This window comes from Silene latifolia, chromosome 11 (assembly GCF_048544455.1).
Source record: "Silene latifolia isolate original U9 population chromosome 11, ASM4854445v1, whole genome shotgun sequence".
NCBI classification, from domain to species: domain Eukaryota; kingdom Viridiplantae; phylum Streptophyta; class Magnoliopsida; order Caryophyllales; family Caryophyllaceae; genus Silene; species Silene latifolia.
The window spans coordinates 11,676,212-11,692,163 of record NC_133536.1 but is presented as its reverse complement, the minus strand read 5'-3'; the positions used below and the strand labels follow the sequence as shown (position 1 = coordinate 11,692,163).

General features: G+C 36.7%; 1 protein-coding gene across 1 annotated transcript; it reads left to right on the top strand.

Moving 5' to 3' along the window:
- The first annotated feature begins 2,912 nt into the window (after positions 1 to 2,912).
- LOC141611037 (anaphase-promoting complex subunit 5) lies at positions 2,913 to 15,884 on the top strand. The gene is made up of 20 exons (XM_074429443.1): positions 2,913 to 3,180; positions 4,936 to 5,083; positions 5,241 to 5,362; positions 5,806 to 6,055; positions 7,343 to 7,514; positions 7,601 to 7,679; positions 7,834 to 7,919; positions 9,023 to 9,152; positions 9,245 to 9,277; positions 9,878 to 10,126; positions 10,962 to 11,039; positions 11,122 to 11,378; positions 11,509 to 11,568; positions 11,666 to 11,733; positions 11,864 to 11,969; positions 12,133 to 12,274; positions 13,333 to 13,431; positions 13,552 to 13,816; positions 14,113 to 14,180; positions 15,004 to 15,884. The coding sequence occupies exons 1-20, from the start codon at positions 3,013 to 3,015 to the stop codon at positions 15,157 to 15,159; spliced, it is 2,736 nt and encodes a 911-aa protein (XP_074285544.1). The 5' UTR covers positions 2,913 to 3,012; the 3' UTR covers positions 15,160 to 15,884.
- Positions 15,885 to 15,952: the final 68 nt, after the last annotated feature.

Here is a 15,952-nt window from a genome sequence, read left to right as displayed (position 1 = left end):
CTTGAAGTTTAGAAGGCATAATCTAAGCCATTTACCCCCCCCCCCCCCACAATGCCACAAGATTGTTTTTAGTAAGGTTTGAACCTGAGACTCCCAATTTTACCATAGAAAACTCACAAAGTATACCGGCTCAATAATATCGGTTTTTTTTCGGGACGAGTGAATCCGCAGCCGCTACCTTCGGTGCACACTGGGTAAACCTTCGGGTGTACGTGATAGCCTGTAAACCACGTATATCAGATAAGCCACCCGAGGGTGACACGCTCGAAGTCTATTAGGCATAGACTCATGTCAATAATGCTGCACAAGATTTTGCTCTTGGAGAGGCTTTAACCTGGGTCTCCTGTGAATTTCACTCAAGTTTTAACTACTAGACTCCACCCTTACGGGTCAACCACCCTTTTTAGAGGGTGACATGCTCGAAATTTAGAAGGCAAAGGTCAAGCCATTTTACCCCCACAAGACCACATGATTGTTTTTAGTGAGGTTTGAACCTGAGACTCCCAAATTTATCATGGAAAACTCACCAAGTATACCCGCTTTATAATATCCAGTGGCTAATTTTGGTGTACACTGGTCACTAAGTAAACTCTCGATTATACGCGATGGTTTACAAATCACGTACACCAGGTCAACCGCCCTTTTTAGGGGGTGACATCTTCGAAGTTTAGAAGGCATAAGCTAAGCCATTTTACCCCCACAAGGCCACAAGATTGTTTTTAGGGAGGTTTGAACCTGCGACCATTGGGAGTTTATCCGTGTTTAACTACTTAAGTTACAATATGTTTGTTCCTCAATAAAGTTGTGAATCGTAGCGGGCCGCCTCGTAGACCGATTTCCAGCAGTCCGACCAGCACTAATGTCAACCCAGCCCATCCTAGTGTCATCCTCGGGTCGGGTTAGTGCTGCAATTTCCTCGGGTCGGGTCGGTCCAAACAACAATAAAAAATAGATGAAAGCCCAACCCAACTCGGTGCGGGCCTGTTACTCAGTAGGTCGGGCTAGGGCTAGACAAAACTGGTCGTGCATTGGTTCAACCCAACTTGGTCGTCATTTAGTGTCGTGTATGAGCTGCTGACACTCAGCCCGACTCGCCTCTTGTCCCGGCCTAACGCACACATCTCTTTTGCTCACCATAGGAGAAGTAAGTACTCTGAAAACAATATAGCTTGGAAATTTGACATGACAAGGCAAGGTGCAAGTTATGGTAGTTTACCATTGTAAGCACTTTGAATGGGCTAGAAATTAGGCTATTTTGTAAGGAAATTCAAGTTCTTTTGTAAATAAGTTTGAGCTTTATCAACTTTTTCACAAAGTTATTGAGTTGATTTTACAACAGTTGCATTTTTCTAAAGAAAAAAGAATCTCTTTTGAAAAGGAGTTTAACTTCCACTCTAATGATGCAAATCTCTTTTACGTTCTTATTTCTGTTGGTTTTAACCCGATTTTCAGTTCGTAATAACCTTTTTACGTGTCCGATTTGATGTCGTTTCGCTTATGAAAATGTTTGTACTATTCTTTCCCCTCCTCAACGAACGACCTTTTCATTCCAAGCTAGCCAACAAGTCTTCCGGTGGCTCATTTCCCATCGCAATGTTTTGATGTTGTATGTAAATGACAAGGGAAATCAAAGAGAGGTGGTGAGACCAAATATTGATGCTCTTGTGACGTTTGATATCGCTAATGCAATTTGAGCCCTTTTGGGTTTCTTTCAAAAAAAGAGAGGTGGTGAGACCAAATATTGATGTTATTTGTACTATTCTTAAAGATTTGAAGTTGTTTATACTATTCTTGACGATTCATTAATACCATTCTCAATGTTTTTATATTGTTGGAAGATGGCGAGGGTCGGGAGGCCAAACAGATGTTGTGAAACCTTTAACAAATCTGTAAGAACCAAAGACTAAGCCTCAACAAGTATTTGGACCTACCGAAGCTGTCTTGGTCTAGTGGTTAAGACGGAGGTATTGTGGACAATATGTCCCAGGTTCGAATCCCCTTTCCCCTCTTTTGTAATGCGACTAAGTGCGCACTTTAATTGACTAAAAAACAAGTATTTGGACCTTGTAATAGTCAATCACACTTTATGAAAAATGCTATCAAACCTTTTACACCTTAAGCAAGGCCACCAGAGGCACGACATTATGTTTTTTTCCACTCCATTGTTACATATCGGGTTGTGTTTATGGTCTATTTATTATTCAATAGTCAATCAGGCAAGGTTTTCCCAAATTTTGTTTTTTCATATGTAAGAATTAATTCGAAATTCTGACCACTTGTCTAAGAGACTATAACATTTGAGACCCACACGAACTAGCTTTTATTGCGGTAATCTCATGTTAACAAATCTAGTTATGATTCTTTAATCGCGGTTTGCATTTTGCTAACACAAATTTAAATCAAGATTAACCCGTAACGTTACACTAATTGATTAATAGCACCACAACTCCACAAGTGCAATGACTGATATGAGACTTAGATTAATTGTTCGAGTAATCAATTTAATTAATCGATTCATCAATAACACACTACTTAGTGTAACTAAACTAAATTTGGGAATCATTTTGTAACTTTTATTAACCCTTTTTTTGTAACCATAAAACAATTCCGCGTTAACCGATACCAAAACTCGGACTCAGACCAGACTCGAACCCAATTTCAACCATTTCTCCAAATTCCCGACTCAAACAAGTGACCATAGTCCACTCCACATCACATATTCTTGTTTGTGACGGCACTTATCCGTCACTCTTGAGTGACGGATACCATTTTACCTCACAAAGTACCCACTTTTTCTCTCTCTGTAACACTATTCATATGGTCCCCTTTCTCCACTAACCCATTTTGTTACCATTTTATCTCACAAAATATCCGCCACAAATAGTAACCCGTCACAAGGGAGACCAATTGACTCCACATAGCGTCAGAACATACATTCGAGGCTAATTTCGAACTGGCGATGCAAAAAACTCAAAAAACCCAAAACCTCAAAAGAGTGCAACAATAGCGGGAATGATTTTCAAGCAACAACGAAGTTCATTCACAGTTACGCCACACAAAGTATCAATTTGTATACTGATTCAAATCTATGCAACTCCTGGTCCTTTCTTTCTTCCTGAATATTTCTCTTCTGTTTCTCACCATAATTCCTTCGCATTATTCTTGCTCGCTTTAATTAAGGTATACTTTTCTCCGTTTTCGATTTGATTTATTAGGTTTTGTATGATATGATGATTTTGATTAGTAAGGAAATTGTTCGCTAAATCAAGTATTTGCTGTTTTAATGCTGTTACTGTCTGCTGTTTAAGTTGATTAAGGTGTTGATCCGATTTTAATTTGATTCATTAGGTTTTGTTCTAGCCAATTATGTTTTAGAATTTGTATGATATGATGATAGTACGGAAATTGTTCGCTAAATCAAGTATTTGCTGATTTAAATGTTGTTATTGTTTGCTGTTGAACTTGATTAAGGTGTTGATCCGATTTTAATTTGATTCATTAGGTTTTGTTCTAGCCAATTATGTTTTAGATTTTGTATGATATAAGGTTTTGAATTAGTACTTAAGAGTATGTGCTAACTGAAGTCTCGGAGTGTTGGATACGATTATTTTGTGTCAAGTTTCCAATTTTTGTTGTCTAAGACGAAGTATCGAAGTGTGATTTTGTGTGCAAGTGTATGAAGTGTCAAGTGTCGGAGTAACATAGATTCAAATATGCCTAATTTAAATACTGATAATGCTAGCTTCTCAGGTTAATTTGATTGTTAGGTTGAAGATTTCGAAATCATGACCTTATTTTTTGTAGAAGGATGATCACTGTTTAGCTTTATTTTTTGGTGTAGACCATCCGGTTTAATCCGGATTCGAGCCGGGTAGGACCACTAGGGCTTTAAAGCTCTCCCTCATGAGTTTTAACACGAGACCTTTGGTTAAGCTAGAACAACCCCTTGCCAGTTGATCTAAGTGCTCATGGGTACTGTTTAGCTTTATTGTGATATCTTCTCAATGTTTGATATAATTATTTTAGTTTAATTAACCTAGCATAATGATAATGATGTCGTTTTGTCGTCTAATGATTAGGTAATGTTAATTATTGCTATCTGAATTCGTAGTTTCTAACATGTTGAGAGTGGGAAAACATTCTGAGTACTTGTAGACTGTGTTTTAAGTGGAGATTTCGGTGTATATGGCTGAAATAAGAACTTAAAGGCTAAAAGTTCGGTTGACAATACTTATATTGTTGAAGTGTGCTATTTAGCATTAGGCAGAATTGCGAGTGCATAATTGGTGCTAAATAGGAGGAATGAATAAGACCCTGCACTTTATTACAGATATAAGAGCAGGCAATAATGACAAAATCTTCTTTTGTAGTGTCGTAAAAGAGGTGATCCATCGCGGAAAACCTATCCAATAGATGGGCCCATTTTAGTATAGCGAAAATAGAACTATCTACGTCGGTTTCATTATTCGTAGTTGTGTCTTGCATTTGCTTAAAAGCTGTTCCGTTTACAGATACCGAGTTGATTACATATCTTAATTCACTGTTTATTAAGTTTAGAGTTCATAAAACGTTATCCATTGATATGTATGCAATATCACCTTGCTGTTTCAATGTGCTAGTATGTCTACTTTGTCTTGACTATATAGCTGTGGCACTTCTATGTGTTATCTGTTTCTCTTGGATTTTGAAGTATTGATGTGTCTTTCCGACTGTTTGGTGAACAATCCTTACGATTTAAACTGACTCACTGTATTCTTCTGGGATTATTTTTCTGACGTTTGTTGTTATATTTTGTTTTGATGTTTACATTTTAGTCCTCCGTTTCAGATTCGATGAGCTTTAAATTTGAGTGAATATGTCTTGGTAATTATTTCTTAGCTACAAGAGTGGTTAATTTGACTAATCATTCTCTTATCATGGTTAAATTTCTATCAGTCTTTTGATGAAATTTTGGAGCCAAAATTGGACCAACTTATCTTTCAGCTGAGGGAAATCGGCGGCCTACTAGACCAGAGATTAACTCTCAAGTTGTCATCATTGGCACAACCCGATGATTTGTTTAATATATTCAGTGAGTTTCAAGGTTAGTTAACTCGTCATTATACTTTTTTGTTATTTTACAAAAGTGCAATTGATGTTTGATTAACCCCCCACTTTCTCATTATAAACTTGTAATCAAACCTGTTATTACTGTCAAATTGTGACACGGAAACCTTTAATCACAACAGAACTCTTTTCAGGCATTCTGGGGGGTCCCGACTCAGGTGTTCCGGAAGATGATCAGATTAATCTGGATCCCAGCAGCAACCTTGGGATATTTCTGCGTCGGTGCATACTTGCATTCAGTGTGTTATCGTTTGAGGTATAGTCTAACTGTAAAAATAACCTATCTATGGAACAAGAGTATTAGTGAAATTAACATTCTATTTGCAAATCAAGTGTGCATACTAGTTCTGAGGCGTGTGCCTTTTCTCGCGCCTCAATGCGTTGAAATTGCATCGTGTTTGCCCTGGCACCTTTAGAATTACGGTCATACCTTTCCTTCAGTGGAGAAATTCTAGTCTAGTCATGTCTTAATTTTTTTTGAGAATCTTCCTCCACAGCTGTGATTGAGTGATTCCTGTTGACAATTTTCCCTCTACCATTAGTGTTTGATAGTCTACAAAAGTATGTTGGTGTTGTCTTCATTCTCTCTTTTATTGTACTATTACTGCTACAGTAAATGATTTGGTGGATTTGGGAGTATATTTCTGTAAAAGGTGCCTGATTAATCTTAAATCTTGTACATTTTATCTTACAATGCAGGGAGTATGTCATTTGCTGTCAGATTTAGAGTCGTATCGTAAGGAATTGATTCCTGGTTCTTATTCATTTGATTTGACTCGTTTGGATGCTGGTAATGATGGGTCAGAGAGATTAGTGGAATATGATAATATGGATCTTGATAATTTTGGCTGTCATGAAGATACAGAGGAATGTCAGACTAGTGAAAAAGGTGGTAAAGGAGTTTCATTCCATTTGCACGTGCCTAGAGTAATCGATGAACTGGCTAAAGGTATTCTATGTGGTTTAAATCTTTACAAATGTGCTCTATTGTAGCTTCAGATATGTAGATTTTTGTTACTGTAATCAACGGTTTTGTGTAGTTATTTGATACTAAAGGTTTATGTTTATGGTTCATCCTAAACAAACAGCCTCTTTGAGCTAGGATCCTGTGCTGCACTCGGGTTATGTTGCCATTGGAAATATGGAGACCTAAAAAACAATTTGCTTATGAATCTAAAATTCTACTCTTTTGCCTTGAAGTTCTCTCATCATTTTTGTATTCAAACCTATTAGGTCTGATGTCAAGATCATAGATGATCTCACAGGAAAGTTTCTCAACATATTATTAGAGAAATAGTAAAAGCGTATTAGGAGAATGATCCCATTCACGTACTAGGCTCGAGATTTTCAATCACAAATATAACTACTTCAGAAGCACCCTCAAATCCTGCTAAGTAATCTAGAAGAACTATAGATTGATATATGGTGAGTAGAGCTGATCGCCATAATAGCTTTCATCTTTGGTGCTTCCCATTCATACAAACTGAAGTGGAAGGAAGTATGTCAGTAAATTGGGTCGTGCCTCATATATGCCAATCAACTTGAGTCAGAGTATATATTCACACACATATTCACAACTTTTCCAATATGTGACACGCATTCGGTCTTAAGACCATATTAGGCCTGCGAAGCTGAAGAGTATCAATTGTATTGGAACCCCTAGCGACATAGTACAATTAAAATCCCATATCTTCAGAGAAGTGGCGTTTGAAATCTCATTCATTAGCACTTTCACAGTCGAAGTGCCAGTCTGAGGATCTCAAAGAGGATTTACAAGGATTAGCTCCAAAATCATCTACCTATTACTGAAAATTTTCAGTTTTAGACAGCTGTACTTCTCTCATAATTGCATCATGCTCCTCTAACTTCCATTAAAAAGGCCCTAGTAGATGTATTCTATGACTCTATTCACGAAAATAAAAAGTTATAACAGAGCGTTACGACAGCAGAGAGAGAATAAGTATGGTGGCCTGATGGGGACATAAAATTAAAAAATACTGTTGTTTTTCACCGGTAGAGGAGTTGAACTACGCTATTGAGCATTTTATACTTGATGCAACTTACATTTGGCCTTTATTGAGGTGAGACGAACTTTACATAATCCTTAGCCAGTTTTTTACTTTCTGCTTTTGGATATGAATCCACGATAGTTTATGGTTAGTGATTGGAAGAAAGAATCATGCTCTGGTGCATGTTATACAGTGGCGACTTTTAAAGGATAATGTTCTAAATGCAGGTGTTGAGGTTCCGGTGGCCATTACGGGTGGTGCCAAAGCTAGAGAAAAGAGACCAAATGTGCATCCTGAAATTGATCTGTCGGAAAAATTTGATGCTAATCCTGGTACATTCTTGCGTGCAAATTGGCAAATTCATGGTTACCTGCTAGAGCAAGCTGAGGAGATTGAAAAGTATGCATATTGATGAATGCTGTATCTCTTTATCTACTGTTGTTCATTGCAAAAAACTTGATAAATTGTAAATGTGCTTGTTTCAGGCATGGAAGTTTGTTTTCTCTAAATATTTTTGACTCCATTCTAAAGCAACTCCAGAAATTAGCACCAGAATTGCATCGTGTAAGTTACGTCTTGAAAATTTAAAATTATCTTCCCTGTATTCATGGTAATGGGGAGGGCGCCTCTCTGAAAATAAGCTTTTTGTACGACTAAGGTGTTACAGCTTACAAGAAGTATATTCTCACTGAATGTTTTTTTTTTCTCTCCACTGCAGGTTCATTTTTTGCGCTACTTGAATATGCTGTATCATGACGATTATTCAGGGGCTTTGGACAATCTCCATCGGTATTTTGATTACAGGTATTTAATATTTTTCTGACTTTGCTAGTTTGCTCTATCTTTTTCGTGTGTGTATATGCATGTCCGTGTTATTAAAATATGATAAATACAGTCAGAATTTTAGCGTTTTAGATGCTTTGTGTTCACTCAATGACGACTGGATTAAAATTAGGAATTGTTAAATTATGTCATAGACGTCTGTTTGAAAACCTGAAAACAAGTCCTTGAAAGATTTAAACAACAGGTTATGTGGGCACTCAGAGCGTGATGACTTAAACATTGAACTAGTTAGTAAGTGATGGATTTTACGAGTTTGCATGAGTGGGTTTTAAGCTTTGTTCGAATTGTGCATGCGAAGATTAGCCGACACAATACAATCTGCCAAATACCAAGGTTTATGGCATTCGAAGGTTAGCTGACACCAAACAATCTATCAATGTTTTAAAAGTAGTCCTTGTTGATAAAGGCTACACTCTTTGTTCCTCTGGTCCTTCACATTTAATAGTGACAAATTCGCAATTTTTATATTCTGGGAAATGAGGCGTCATTGCCCAAACTTAGTGTTTTTTATTAACTGCATAGTTATATAGAAAGGAGCCACAACATACTCACACCTTCTCGGATAGTTTTTTAGCAGTAGAAAAAAATGGGTGTGATATGTTAGCTAGCTCTCGTAGGTAATTTTGGGAGTGACTTTAGTAACAAGTAAATCCTTCCCGAACTTCTGTTTTAAGTGATATTTTTCCTATCATCATATCATGTAACAAGGAAGTGATCTATTCATCTTGGAAGAAAATATCCATTGTTTTTTAGCAATTCAGATATAAACTTTAGTTATTTAATAAAACCAAAATAGGTCGTAAAACACTCCTTTTTTTTTGCAAGTAGAATAGATAGCTGTTTCTCTTTTGCCAAGGGTCGATTAGAATTTAGAAATAGTCGCACTATTATGAACGAAAAAGGCTGTGTATGTCCGACCCTTGCCTCGCTTGGTGCGAAAACCTTTTCAGAGGCATTGGATGTGATGAACCAAAGCTGAAGTTAGTTGATCTCATTTGTCAGAATATTGTAGCTTGGGTGTTTTCTCTTAATGGAGAGCTGACATAGTAATGATGGAGCTGAAGTGCAGGGATGGAGGGAAATGATCTTTGCTCATCCTCTTCTGATGACAACACCCTTGGGAAGTATGAGATCGCCTTGTTATGCTTGGGCATGTTGCATGTTCACTTTGGCCACCCTAAGCTAGCGCTAGAGGTACATTGCGCTCTAACGACATGACTTAAGCACACGTCATTTTGTTTGGAGTATTTGCTACTAATTTTTTGTTTGATTTTGTCAATGTCCAGGTTTTAACAGAAGCAGTGCATGTCTCACAGCAGGTATAGTTGCAATTAATTTTCTTGTGAGCTAGAATGTTACGGCATGTGATCATGTAGACATGTAACTAACTTGGTCTTCTGAGCTTGCATATCTGCTGATTGATATGGGCATAAAATAACTCAATTATTTATTAACCAAAAGGGAAATGACACCCAAGTAGACAATTTGTTCCTAGAAGTATGTCAGTTTACTGCTACTGGCGAATCCACTATATAAACAATCAGGTCCTCTGACTCAGAAAAGGGCAAAAAATGTGCATTTTTTCCTTCTTTTTTATTTTATTTTTTTTCCCGCTAAATATGTTGGCCTGTAGTTTTTATATAATGATAGCTTTAACTTATCAATGGGGCACCCGAAACAAATATCTGGGTCCTCCACTCACTTTTTTAACGTTTGTCGTGGCAACATTACCAGATGCTTCAAAGTCTAGAACCCCTGATGGTTAAACCTTGGATATCTAGAAGTCCTAGCAAATATTTTAGTTTAAGAGGTTAATTTGTTGTTATTGTAATCTACAGTTTTCTAAGTATCATCTTGCTGCTCATCATCTTTCTCCTTTATTTTTCATATGACTTACTTCTATTTCTGTTTTCATGCAGCAAAGCAACGACACTTGTCTTGCACATACTTTGACAGTCATCTGCAACTTGTTGTCTCAATTTGGCATATCAAGTGCTTCAAGAATACTTGGATCATCATACTCGCCTATGACAAGCACTGAATCATCATTAACTATCCATCAACAGTTATACGTGCTCCTGAGAAGAGCCTTGGCTAGATCAGAAAGACTAAATATGACACTGTTGGTGTCTGCCAACCATCTTGCAATGGCAAAATTTGACCTACTGGTAAGCTTTTAGATATTGTCAATTGTCGACTTTAATTTGTTCACTTGATTTGTCCGTGAGTTAGCGAGTTAAAAGTCGTTACGACCAATTCAACCAAGATATTTAAGTATGATTGTGACCTGCCCTAGGAGAAAAGGCACAAATAATATGGAAATATTGCAGCCTTAGCTGTATAGACTGTAGAGCTATTTGAGATTGCCAGCACTGCATCTTCGATTTTGGGGGTCTGGGTTTCATATCTGTAGCATTTTACCACCTCAAATAGTCCCCAAAGCAGATTCTTGTCTTGCTAGCCATTGTTTTTACTTGAATTTAAATAAAAGGTTGCGTTATTTTCTTTGCCTTTCAATATTTATTTTGTCGGCTCTGATGAAGGTTAAAACTTTTCATGAAAACAGTTGATCAAATGTTATGAAATTCCTGAATATATCACCTTCAAAGGTTGAGTTATCATAGTTGTCTTATGCTTCTCTGTTCCATATTATTCTGAGCTTGATGTCGTGACTTTTTGTGATATGAAGTAGGATAAGGAGAGTTTTTTTTTTTTTTTTTTTTTTTGTTGACAAATTGGAAATTGTGATTTAGTAATTGATGGTCTTAATGTCACTGGGTATGAAGCGTAGCTGCAGAAGACTTCTAAATTCCTAGATAAGTAAGAAAAACCTTTTTTGTGGGATAAAACGCTAACACAACAGCATTAGGTTACTAGTATGTCAACTTTTTTTTGTGGAGTGGAGATGTTTCTGTAATTCAATTTGAGGGTTTAACTTTGCTGCAAATGTGAATAGTTTTCTGCAAATTTATTTAGATGTTATATTTGCTGGTTAATGTGCAGCATGTGCAAAGACCTATGCTGTGCTTTGGACCTAAAGCTTCTGTTAACCTGAAGACACGCCCGCCTAATGTTTTTCAGGTATCACAATACACTAGAATAACATTTGTGTTATGTATTTGAGTTTGTGCTCCAAATTTTCATTACTTCTGCTATTCTGTAGGAACTGAGATTAAGTTCTCATGTAATAAGTGATATTGGCAATGAAGCTTCAGAAATACCTCGTGATGGTGTTTTTGCGACTGCTTGGCTTAAGAATTCACTGAAGACAATGAGTTCTCTAATTACAAACCCAGAAAACAGATCAGGAAACGATACTTTTGGCTTCTTTGCTCAACAAAGTTCAATCCCTGGACCTGTACTTCAGTCACTTGGTAATTCATTTCTAGTCCGTGCGACAGCCTGGGAAATGTATGGCAGGTGAGGATTTACGATGACATATTTTCCATCGTTCATTTCTTTTTCTGGCTTTTGCAGCTGTAATATGCCTGATTTTGTTTTATAAGAACTTATATTCTAATGTGTTTGGCTCGGCAAATCTTATTACCAGTACCCCGCTTGCAAGGATAAGTGCACTAGTTTATGCTTCTTGCTGTGCTGACGCGTCAAGGTAATTGTACCAAATATGTTGTAAAAAATTATGCCAAGCTATACATAAATATTGAACATCATTTTGCTTTTCTGTTTGTTCTTGATGGATATATCAGTTTGGATAATCTTGCCTTAGCGTGTATGAAGCTAGTCCAACATCTTGCAGCATTTAAGGGCTATAAGGGTGAGCTTTGTTTTAGTTGATCATATTTTTATATCAATATTACCAACTTTTTTTAGCTTATTATTGGTTGGTTGTATGTATATTTGTTTAAATTAAACTTCGGCTTATAATTCAACATTGTGCTATTCAGATGCGTATGCCGCTTTCAGAATAGTAGAGCAGAAGTTTGATGTTATCTCAAAATCAAGGATCTCACTTTTGAAGCTTCAACTTCTTCATGAGCATGCTTTACATAGGTGAATTTTGTGTAGATTATGACCATTAAGTGGATTTTGTTTTTGTGTCTAATGACTAAGTTATATTATTCGTACATGCAAACTCTAGAAATCTGGATTATGACTTTTTGAGATGCTGGTTTTGTTAAGATGCACTAACAGCTAACTTTTTTTTTTCTGACAGAGGACACTTAAAGCTTGCTCAACAAGCATGTGATGAGCTCGGTGCGTTGGCTTCCTCTGTGACCGGTGTTGATAACGATATAAAGACTGAAGCAAGCCTTCGTCAAGCTCGGACATTACTTGCTGCTAAACAGTTTAGCCAGGTCCTGATATTCATTCTCCTTCCAAGTTCCAATTGTGCCGGCTTTATACTTTAAAATGTAGTTACAGCTTGCTATTTTTTGTTGCAAAAGTGTTGCTTGGCAGTTTAATTGTTCTTTTTTCTTGTCATATACTTCCAAGTTTGAACATCCATGCTGTTTTAGCAGTTAAATGTGGCCGTCCTTTTATCTAGTGTAGGAGGCACAAGGCTAATATCATACAGAGGGATGGGGGAATTTGAACTTTCTGAACTACTGTCCATAAGATCTCGTTCTCAATTTGGAGCTTCAATATAATTCAACAATTGAAACTATTGCTTTATAAATGAATAGACCTGGATGACATTATTGACCGTTGCCGTTAACATCTACTGCAAGGCAAAGTAACTGTGATGAGATGAGTTTGTATAGAAAAAAAAAAAACTCCCCCCATCTCATTTTTATGTTGTCATGAGTTTTATTGATCAGCCTATGTCAACACTGCTGGTACTCCGTCAAAATATGGATTAGGTACAATCTTTCAAAATAATGATATGAAAATAATACTCTTGATAATGAAATCTTGTTAACGAGTCTAGGGATGTAGTTTGTTTACACAAAATACACATGTTAATGATCATAAATAGTACTATAGTTGTAAGATTTCTATGGGTATTATCTGTTTATGGAAAGTCAGAAGGCCACAAGTAAGAATTAACATATATTTGCATACCTGTGATCGAGTGTCGGACACGGGTACGTGAGCTCATATGAAGTGTCGAAGTAACATAGCCTGTGAATTGTGATCTATGTCAATGTAAAGGGTGAAAAAGTTACCCGTCACTAGAATTTGATTTTTGCATGGTCTTTGTGAAAAAAGGATTGTTGTATTTGGCTGATTTTTACCGGCTTTTCTTTGCATACTTTCATCATGCACTTGATGCCTTTAGCGGTGTTATTAAAATTGTCTTATTTTGGCAGAACTGTGGTCTTATATATTAATTTTGTCGAGTTCACTTTATGGTGCTGGCCTTTGATGATGTTATTTACGTAGTCTTAATGTAACACTGTTTTTATTTCAGGCAGCACAGGTTGCACACTCCCTGTTTTGCACATGTTACAAATTCAACCTTCAGGTGGAAAATGCCTCGGTTCTACTATTTCTGGCTGAAACTCACAAGGTATTATGGATTTAAATCTAATCAATGTGTTTTTGTGATTGGCCGTGATATAGGGGCCTCAGGTATTCCCGATTTAAGTATTTTTCTAGTTTACCATTTTTCTTTAATTTGTTTTTTCAGAAAGCGGGAAATGCTGCTCTAGGTCTTCCATATGCACTGGCAAGCATATTGTTTTGTCAGTCTTTCAATCTGGACCTTCTAAAAGCATCTGCAACACTAACACTGGCTGAGCTTTGGCTCATGTTTGGGCCAAGTGAAGCGAAAAGAGCTCTAACCCTTCTTCATGGGGTTTTCCCAATGATTCTTGGACATGGAGGTTTGGAACTCCGTGCACGAGCTCACATTACAGAGGCTAAATGTCGTCTTTCTGATCCAGGTTTTTCAGGTGGGTAACATTTCCTCTATAATGAAAAAGGAGAACACAAAGGTGTTTCCAGTAACTGCATCGAAAATTGCAGTATGGTGCAGCTTCTGAGCATTATCTTGTATTTAGGCTGCACTCTCTATTCTCTGGTTCATGAAAGGCTACTCTGTTAAAAAATTAACTGGCTACAGGGCTACACGCCTTGACTTGAATTCGAAGCCTTAGTGGTTATAGTGCTGTTTCTCATTTTTCCAAAACTAAAAACCTTTCTACTTGTATAGTTTGTTACTAATTTTTTGTTTTGAATACTGCTTCAGTTTGTGAAGAACCAGATGTGCTGCTCCACTCTTTGAAGGAAGCCTGTGACGAGCTTGAACTTTTGGAGGTGAGTTCTCTTACGGTTCCTTTGATCTTCATGTTGCCGTGGCTATTGCAGTCGTGATGTTGCCGTGGCTATTGCAGTCGTGCATTTGAAACGTTTTGGGATATTCTCTCGTGTACCCCTCAACTTTTTCATTTTCTAAGATGTACCCTCTTTTCTTGCAAAAAAACTTTGACCGTCAATAACTCTTGGTTACAAGTTCAGAATACGATACACTTTTTTTTCAAATTGACCTTCTTTAAGAGGTTTTCAGTTTGAAAAAGAATTCACCGACGTCTCAACTCGTAGTCGGGAATTATGGTCGGTCAAAGTTTATTCGTTAAAAAAGTTTTGACCAACCATAACTACAGACTACGAGTTCAAAAAGCGGTGAATTCTTTTTTTCTAATTCAAGGCCTTGACGAGAATAATTGGTTTGAAAAAATTTTTTTTACCTTTTTCTGAACTCGTAACATAGAATTATTGTCCCTCAAAGTTTTTTGTGAAAAACGAGGGGTACACCTTAGAAAACAAAAAACTTCAGGGGTACACAAGAGAATATCCCAAACGTTTTTTGTGGATGTAGCCTTTCAATAGTACCAATTGGTTATCAGTCTCTTCTTTATTTTCAAATATATCTGCAACAGTCACCAATTAGCATCAACCCAAGAAACCGATTAGAGAGCCCTTTGTTCAAGGATGTTAGGTAGAGAAAACATCGTCGATGCAGGAAATCCACTCTTTTCCAATCTTGATACATCACATACATATACGTCTTTGTTTTTATTTTATTTCTGTATACGGCAAGAATTCAACGAGTTCATAACAGCTTGCACCTTGTTTGCAGTACCACGAGTTAGCAGCAGAGGGTTTCTATTTGATGGCAATAGTATACGATAAGTTAGGAAAGTTGCAAGAGAGGGAACTTGCTTCAGCCTGTTTCGAGAAGCATGTCACTGCTTTAAAGAACCCTCAACACTCTGATATTCTACAGTCTATATAGACAAATGCACTTTCAAGAGTTTCAACATATATAAGGCATGTTAAGATACAACCTCAACAACGGTAAAATATATTTAAAATGCACGATTTTCTCTTGTCGTGTTTTCCTTTCAATTTTCTAATTATTTTACCTAGTAGTAGTGATGGATTCAGGCCTTTTTTGTTTCCTTTTTCTGTTGTTGTAGCAGCATTTCTCGGTTGTATATTTAGGTGGTGTTTGGCTTTGATCATGTAAAAGTGCTTTTTCTTTTTAATAGGAGTTTATTCACAAGTTACTTTTTGGAAAAGTTTCAGTTGTTTGGCCAAATTTTGGTAAAAACCTTTTTTTTTTTTATAAAATTTTATGTTTGGCTTAACTACTTTTAGGGTTTTTTAGGCATTAGAGTGAACATTAGAAGTAACAATTTGCTATTCTACTTTTTGTTATCAACTTTTGGCTTTTTAAAAACAGTTTTAATCCTCCCTAATTTCTAGTGTTTGGCCTTGTTTTTGCCTTTTCAATTACCAAAACACTTTTAAAGTTTGGTCAAACACCACCTTAATTGTATTAGTATTAGTAGATGGTAAGTATGTAATTAGTCTAATTGTCGGTGCTTCTTATATAAGTAACCTTTTAGGGATTGGCGTAATGTTGTTAACGCTGGTGCTTACCATCTACATTCTGACGACTTTTTGTGTATAATTGACATGTATAATGACTTTCATCGACTCTGGTGGTTGTTTTCTTTTGTACACTATAATCAAGCCTTCAAGGTCCGACGGCAAAGATAGAAACGTTACCAGCAAAAAAAAAA